At 40.3% G+C, this 8,910-nt stretch overlaps 1 protein-coding gene across 1 annotated transcript; it reads left to right on the forward strand.

The window, feature by feature from the left end:
• Nucleotides 1-778: 778 nt before the first annotated feature.
• LOC102431369 (complement factor H-like) lies at nucleotides 779-8,383 on the forward strand (the record flags this gene model as incomplete). The annotated part of the gene is made up of 8 exons (XM_023749213.1): nucleotides 779-952; nucleotides 2,033-2,209; nucleotides 3,918-4,091; nucleotides 4,315-4,497; nucleotides 5,177-5,353; nucleotides 6,873-7,046; nucleotides 7,270-7,452; nucleotides 7,969-8,383. Coding segments are annotated over 8 exons (1,439 nt in total), but the record flags the coding sequence as incomplete, so codon positions are not given.
• Between the last annotated feature and the right edge of the window lie 527 nt (nucleotides 8,384-8,910).

Raw genomic sequence — 8,910 nt, forward strand, 5'->3', positions numbered from 1 at the left:
AGCCTGTTCATTCTTGACTTCCTCTCTAAGAAAGTGGCTACTGTGTTTATTTTTCTAAAGGCCTAAATTCAAAATTCAAAGACATGATGTTTGCAAAATACTTTTTGAAGCCAAATAATGTATGTATTATGAGTTTCTAGGGTCTAGAAATTCATTTTAAATTTATATCATTTATGCTTGGTTTACTAAACTTAAAGGAAAATGTTCTGAAAAACCATCACTTTCTTTCCATTCTATGACTTATTAAAAAAAATTTATTGAATTTATTGGGGTGACATCGGTCCATAAATGGTTTTGGGAAAATTGGAGCGATACAAGCAAAAAAAAGAAAAAGAAATTGAACCACCATCTTACACCAAAACCTACACATTGCTCATTGCAGTGATTAAAGTCTTAAATGTAAAATTTGAAGTCACAAAAGTCCTAGAAGAAATCATAGGCAGCCAAATCTCAGACGTTTCACATAGCCATATACTTGCTGATATATCTCTCTGAGCAATGGAAACAAAAGAAAAAATAAACAAATAGAACTACGTCAAAATAAAAAGTTTTGCACAGCATAATCATAATTTTCATTGGCCTAATTATGTCCATTAACCTTCAAAGGTGGATGGGAAAGAACTTTAAGATATAGAAGCTTAACTCTTACCAAAAAAAAAATAAAAAAATGCTTTATCTTCTCTATTCAATCCTGCATATGAATTTATGAAGCTTTTCAGTCTCAACTGAGTTATAAACAATCACTGCATTAGAGATCCATTGTTTTCTCTTTATTCAGATCTCTCCTGTGGCAGGCCTCCCACAGTGCAAAATGCCATTATACCAAACCAGAAGCCTAGGTATCAACATGGGGACACAGCACGTTATGAATGCAGGCACCCTTTGGGCCTCTTTGGGAAAGCAGTGGTGACCTGCTTCAGTGGGAAGTGGACAGACCCACCTGAGTGCAAGGGTAGGCGTCTCATTCTCCCCTCCCAGTCTCTGTGCAGCTTCTATAAGCACTTGGTTACTAGACTCCTGTCCAGCTGGCCTTCATTGGTTACTCAGGTTTGTTGCTCTATCGTTTCCTGTAAATCGGTTTGGGGCCGGGAGGAGGTGAGTGTAGCTCCCACCTACTCCGCAGCTCTCTTAAAATCAACTGCTCACTCAATAAACCAACAATATCCTCTCTTAGAGTCCACAGGACAATGTAAGCCCCCTCTTGCTATTGACAATGGAGACGTTACCACGTATCCATTAGCAGTCTACGCTCCCGGGTCTTCAGTGGAGTATCAATGCCAAGCCTACTATCAACTTAAGGGAAACAGGAGAATAATGTGCAGTGATGGACAGTGGTCTGAACCACCCAAATGCTTAGATAAGTCCTTTAATATTCCTGTGGACTCAGAAAATCAGTTTTACTGTTTATGATAAAATTTTGATTAATTAATAAATAATTATAGCCCTCACCGGTTTGGTTCAGTGAAAGAGCTTTGTCTGAGACTGAAGGATTCCAGAACTGATTCTGGTCAAGGACACATGCACGGGTTGCAGGCTCCATCCCCAGTGTGGGGCGTGCTGGAGGCAGCCAATCAATGATTCCCTCTTATCATTGATGTTTCTATCTCTCAATCCCGCTCCCTTCCTCACTAAAATCAGTAAAAACATAGTCAATTGAATGTGTTTGATGTAATTATGGGAAACAAATTTGGACAGAACCAAAAAATATATGTACATAGTGTCTGGGGCCCGTGTGGACAAATAAGAAATTGGATGTAAGAAGTTTGGTCTGGATCATGACCTGTATGCCCATCTCCTCAGGCTTTCAATTCCACCGTCCCCACGTGACACCTTTAATAAATGTAAAATTTTTCAATGTAGTTGAGTCAAGATGGTGAACAAGTTTTAAGAAAAACATTTTTATAACATTTTCAAGTTATAAGAAAGACATTGTACAGTAGGCTTTAGTTTGGTGTGTATCTATTATTCTAGAGTATAATTATTGGCCGACATGTTAAAGATTTACTGAAAAGTTTATGTTCTGCCTTTTCAGCAATGACTTGTCCTAGCCCACCCAGCTATGACAACGCCATCCTCCTGGGCCAGCCGAAGAACTCATACAAGTCAGGAGAACAAGTGGCTTATGGATGTCCAGAACATTACCAAATGTATGGATCCAATGTTGTAGAGTGTAGGGCCGGCACTTGGATAGGAACCCCCACATGCAAAGGTATTTTGGTGAATGGCTTCTCCCATCATTAAAATTAGACGCAGGTTCTGGTGAGGCCACATGAAGGAAGGTTTATGCCTCAGCACAGAGCAGTGGTTCCCAAACTTATTTGGCCTACCGCCCCCTTTCCAGAAAAAATATTAGTCAGTGCCCCTGGAAATTAATTTTTTTAAATTTTAATAGCAATTAAACAGAAAGATATATGCCCCCAAATGCACCTGTGGCCATCACCGCCCCCCTGGATCGCTGCAGCGCCCACCAGGGGGCGGTAGCACCCACTTTGGGAATCACTGGCATAGAGGAATGGGATGTGCACTCAGTGCTGGGCATTGGAACCCCAGAGCCCTCAGAGTGTGACCCCGGAAACAGCCCTGTCAGTTTGGCTGGGGAATCGGTAGGAAGGCAAATGCAAACTCACAGGCTCACTCTGACTCAGCATCAGAAGCTCAGGGGTTGTGACCTTGAAACTGTTGTAGCAATTCCCAGCGGTTCTGCGCCCACTTTTGTGGGGAACCATAGCTTCAGCCTCTTACTACTGAGTCTCCCCAGTGAACCTCACAGTGCTCACTGCAGTGCCCTTAAGCACTCACATTAGTGAAGTGTATTTTGATGACATTATAAATTCATTGTTCTACTTCCCATAATTTCATTTGGATTTTTTTTTAACTTTATTGAAAACGGTATTACAGAAGTCCACTTCCCCCCCATTGCCCCTTCTAGCCTGGCCCTGGTACCCGCCCCAGTCTTCACCCCCCTGTTGCCTGTGTCCATGGGTTATGCATGAATGCATACAAGGTCTTTGATTATTCTCTTTCCCCCCCCCCCCATCCTCCCTCACCTTCCCTCTGAGATTCCACAGTCTGTTTCTGTTTGAATCTTTTAAGTGATCATTTTGTCCCTTCAACCAACCATGTGATATCCCTCAAAGCCTGTTCATTCTTGACTTCCTCTCTAAGAAAGTGGCTACTGTGCCTATTTTTCTAAAGGCCTAAATTCAAAATTCAAAGACATGATGTTTGCAAAATACTTTTTGAAGCCAAATAATGTATGTATTATGAGTTTCTAGGGTCTAGAAATTCATTTTAAATTTATATCATTTTTGCTTGGTTTACTAAACTTAAAGGAAAATATCCAGAAAAACCATCACTTTCTTTTGAATCTATGACATTTTTTTAAAAAATTTATTGAATTTATTGGAATGACATTGGTCCATAAATGGTGTTGGGAAAATTGGACAGATACAAGCAAAAAAAAAAAAAAATGAAATTGGACCACCATCTTACACCAAAAACTACACATTGCTCATTGCAGTGATTAAAGTCTTAAATGTAAAATTTGAAGTCATAAAAATCCTAGAAGAAATCATAGGCAGTCAAATCTCAGACATTTCACATAGCCATATACTTGCTGATATAACTCCCCGAGCAATGGAAACAAAAGAAAAAAGTAAACAAATGAACTACGTCAAAATAAAAAGGTTTGCACAGCAAAATCATCATTTTCATTGGCCTAATTATGTCCATTAACCTTCAAGAGAGGATGGGAAAGAACTTTAAGATATAGAAGCTTAACTCTTACCAAAAAAAGTTTAAAAAAATGCTTTATCTTCTCTATTCAATCTTGCATATGAATTTATGAAGCTTTTCAGTCTCAGACTGAGTTGTAAACAATCACTGCATTAGAGATCCATTTGTTTCTCTTTATTCAGATCTCTCCTGTGGCAGCCCTCCCACAGTGCAAAATGCCTTCATACCAAACCAGAAGGATAGGTATCGACATGGGGACACAGCACAGTATGAATGCAGGCACCCTTTGGGCCTCTTCGGGAAAGCAGTGGTGACATGTCTAAGTGGGAAGTGGACAGACCCACCTGAGTGCAAGGGTAGGTGTCTCATTCTCCCCTCCCAGTCTCTGTGCAGCTTCTGTAAGCACTTGGTTACTAGACTCCTGTCCAGCTGGCCTTCATTTGGTTACTCAGGTTGGTTGCTCTATCGTTTCCTGTAAATCGGTTTGGGGCCGGGAGGAGGTGAGTGTAGCTCCCACCTACTCCGCAGCTCCTTTAAAATCAACTGCTCACTCAATAAACCAACAATATCCTCTCTTAGATTCCACAGGAAAATGTAAGGCCCCTCCTGCTATTGACAATGGAGACATTACCACATATATGTCACCATTCTATGCTTCGGGGTCTTCAGTGGAGTATCAATGCCAGGCCTACTATGAACTTGAGGGAAACAGGAGAATAAGTTGCCGTGATGGACAGTGGTCTGAGCCACCCAAATGCTTAGGTAAGTCCTTTAATATCCTTGTGGACTCTGAGAAAATCAGTTTTAATGTTTATGATAAAATTTTGATGAATTATTAAACAATTCTAGCCCTAACCAGTTTGGTTCAGTGGAAGAGCTTTGTCTGAGACTGAAGGGTTCCAGAACTGATTCTGGTCAAGGGCACATGCACAGGTTGCAGGCTCCATCCCCAGTGAGGGGCGTGCTGGAGGCAGCCAATCAGTGATTCCCTCTCATCATTGATGTTTCTATCTCTCAATCCCGCTCCCTTCCTCACTAAAATCAGTAAAAACATAGTCAATTGAATGTGTTTGATGTAATTATGGGAAACAAATTTGGACAGAACCAAAAAATATATGTACATAGTGTCTGGGGCCCATGTGGACAAATAAGAATTTGGATGTAAGAAGTTTGGTCTGGATCATGACCTGTATGCCCATCTCCTCAGGCTTTCAATTCCACTGTCCCCACGTGACACCTTTAATAAATGTAAAATTATTAAATGTAATTGAGTCAAGATGGTGAACAAGTTTTAAGAAAAACATTTTTTATAACATTTTCAAGTTATAAGGAAGACATGGTACTGTAGGCTTTAGTTTGGTGTGTATCTATTATTCTAGAGTATAATTATTGGCCGACATGTTAAAGATTTACTGAAAAGTCTATGTTCTTGCCTTTTCAGCAATGACTTGTCCTAGCCCACCCAGCTATGGCAACGCCATCCTCCTGGGCCAGCCGAAGAACTCATACAAGTCAGGAGAACACGTGGCTTACAGTTGTCCAGACTACTACCAAATGTTTGGATCCAATGTTGTAGAATGTAGGCACGGCACTTGGATAGGAACACCCACATGCAAAGGTATTTTGGTGAATGGCTTCTGGCTTCATTAAAAAATAGACACAGGTTCTGTTGAGGCCACATGAACGAAGGTTTATGCCTCACAGAGAGGAATGGGATGTGCACTCAGTGCTGGGAATTGGGGCCCCAGAGCCCTCAGAGTGTGACCCCGGAAACAACCGTGTCAGTGTCTCTGGGGAATCGGTAGGAAGGCAAATGCAAACTCACAGGCTCACTCTGACTCAGCATCAGAAGCTCAGGGGTTGTGACCCTGAAACCGTTGTAGCAATTCCCAGCGGGCTCTACGCCCATTTTGTGGGGAACCATAGCTTCAGCCTCTTATTACTTTATATCCACCCGAGTCTCCCCAATGAACTGCACAGTGCTCACTGCAGTGCCCTTAAGCACTCACATTAGTGAAGTGTATTTTGATGAAATTATAAATTCATTATTCTAGTTTCCATAATTTCTGTTTGGATATTTTTTTAATCTTTCTTGTAGAAAGTATTTCAGAAGTCCACTTTCCCCCCCATTGCCCCTTCTAGCCTGGCCCTGGTACCCTCCCCAGTCTTCACCCCCCTGTTGCCTGTGTCCATGGGTTATGCATGAATGCATACAAGGTCTTTGATTATTCTCTTCCTCCCCAGCCCCCCCCCCCCTTATTCTCCCTCACCTTCCCTCTGAGATTCCACAGTCTGTTTCTGTTTGGATCTTTTAAGTGATCATTTTGTTCCTTCAACCAACCATCTGATATCCCTCAAAGCCTGTTCATTCTTGACTTACTCTCTAAGAAAGTGGCTACTGTACCTATTTTTCTAAAGGCCTAAATTCAAAATTCAAAGACATGATGTTTGCAAAATACTTTTTGAAGCCAAATAATGTATGTATTATGAGTTTCTAGGGTCTAGAAATTCATTTTAAATTTATGTCATTTATGCTTGGTTTACTAAACTTAAAGGAAAATATTTAGAAAAACCTTCACTTTCTTTCCATTCTATGACTTTTTTAAAAAAAATTTATTGAATTTATTGGGGTGACATTGGTCCAAAAATGGTGTTGGGGAAATTGGACAGATACAAGCAAAAAAAAAACAAATGAAATTGACCCACCATCTTACACCAAAAACTACACATTGCTCATTGCAGTGATTAAAGTCTTAAATGTAAAATTTGAAGTCATAAAAGTCCTAGAAGAAATAATAGGCAGTCTAATCTCAGACATTTCACATAGCCATATACTTGCTGATATATCTCTCTGAGCAATGGAAACAAAAGAAAAAAGTAAACAAATAGAACTACGTCAAAGTAAAAAGTTTTGCACAGCATAATCATCATTTTCATTGGCCCCTTTATGTCCATTAACCTTCAAGAGAGGATGGGAAAGAACTTTAAGATATAGAAGCTTAACTCTAGCCAAAAAAGTTTAAAAAATGCTTTATCTTCTCTATTCAATCTTGCATATGAATTTATGAAGCTTTTCAGTCTCAACTGAGTTGTAAACAATCACTGAATTAGAGATCCATTTGTTTTTCTTTATTCAGATCTCTCCTGTGGCAGGCCTCCCACAGTGCAAAGTGGCATTATACCAAACCAGAAGCCTAGGTATCGACATGGGGACACAGCACGTTATGAATGCAGGCACCCTTTGGGCCTCTTTGGGAAAGCAGTGGTGAAATGCTTACGTGGGAAGTGGACAGACCCACCTGAGTGCAAGGGTAGGTGTCTCATTCTCCCCTCCCAGTCTCTGTGCAGCTTCTGTAAGCACTTGGTTACTAGACTCCTGTCCAGCTGGCCTTCATTTGGTTACTCAGGTTGGTTGCTCTATCGATTCCTGTAAATCGGTTTGGGGCCAGTAGGAGGTGAGTGTAGCTCCCACCTGCTCCACAGCGCCCTTAAAATCAACTGCTCACTCAATAAACCAACAATATCCTCTCTCAGAGTCCACAGGACAATGTGGGCCCCCTCCTGCTATTGACAATGGAGACATTACCACATATATATCACCATTCTACGCTTCGGGGTCTTCAGTGGAGTATCAATGCCAGGCCTACTATCAACTTGAGGGAAACAGGAGAATAACGTGCCGTGATGGACAGTGGTCTGAGCCACCCAAATGCTTAAGTAAGTCCTTTAATATACTCGTGGACCCTGGGAAATCCGTGTAATGAATGTCATGTTTGCTGTTTACAACAGAACTTACATGGACTATCACCCCTTCTGTTGACAACCAAATAGTCATATCTGAGGGTATAAAGTCTGAAAAATTCTTGAGCATCAACAGCAAGAAACTATCGTTTTTCTTTAATTTATTTTCCCCATCACCACTTATGCCCCCTGCACCCTCATCCACCTCCACCACCCTCTTCAAGGATTCTTTAATGAAAGCCCTTCATAGAGTAGGTGACATTGTGAATGTTGATTATAACGTGCAATGACCACATATTTCCCTCGTTTTTACATCATTGATAGTTTAAAATGAGTTATACCAACATGATAAATTTTCAATGAATTGTTTTGGAAAAGGGTTTGAGAGTAAATTCCTGGATCTGTGTAGAATATTCTACATAAAAGTGTAAAATTCTATGAAAATATTTGTATATTACTTAAAGTTTTATGTTCCTTTTTTTAAACTTTCAGATGCATGTGTAATATCAGAAGAAATCATGAAAGAACATAACATACAGTTGAAATGGTCATATGCAAAAAAAATTTATTCCGGAACAAATGATTATGTTGAATTTGTGTGTCGACCTCCCTATCGTAGAGTGTCACCAGCATCTGCATTCCGAGCACAATGTCTAGAAGGAAAAATGGAGTTTCCCACTTGTGCATAATGAGAGCTGTGTGGCAGTTTTCACATTAAAATATGTGCCTTCATTCAGAATTTTTAATATTAATCTAATCCTTCTCAATTTATTTTTCTAGTTGGGTGTAACTCACTTTTATTCATTAATCACAATTCCTTTTAAATGCCATGTGGATGATGTCATTGTAATCTGAGACCAACAGACCACTTCTCATAAGCATCTCATTAAAATGTGACAAAGCAACATCATATGTGTCCTGTTCATGAAAAGTCATTGGCCAGAAAGTAGATGCCATCTCTCCCCTCCCTGCTTCCCCCACCACCCTCCCAACTTTCTCAAAGCTTCTCCACAGCTGTGGGGGTGTTTTGAGACTCTAATTTCAGAGGAAAAGATAAATATTTGTCTCCATCTTCACCTTAAAATCACTTCACAAACATGTCAAAACCAAACTTTGTCACACCCATGTTGGCAACAGATGGTAGAGGTTATTACTTGGTTTTGCTTATCTATCCATGGCTTACTACACCCCCAAAATGATGAAATGCAACATCTACTATCCATCTAGCACCTACAATCATTCAAACCGCTCATGAAAAGGTATTAGATTCTAATCAGGGGCCTAGCTATTGTAACAAGGACTTAAAAACTGATAAAATATTGAGTATAAGCACATAGAACACATTCACCCAGCATATTATCAAAAGTGAGCCAATGGTTACAGAACAGAGACTGGCAGGAAGCACAATGAAACACCTACCATAACTACAGTCCA

Source organism: Myotis lucifugus, unplaced genomic scaffold (genome assembly GCF_000147115.1).
Source record: "Myotis lucifugus unplaced genomic scaffold, Myoluc2.0 scaffold_3817, whole genome shotgun sequence".
Lineage (NCBI taxonomy): Eukaryota > Metazoa > Chordata > Mammalia > Chiroptera > Vespertilionidae > Myotis > Myotis lucifugus.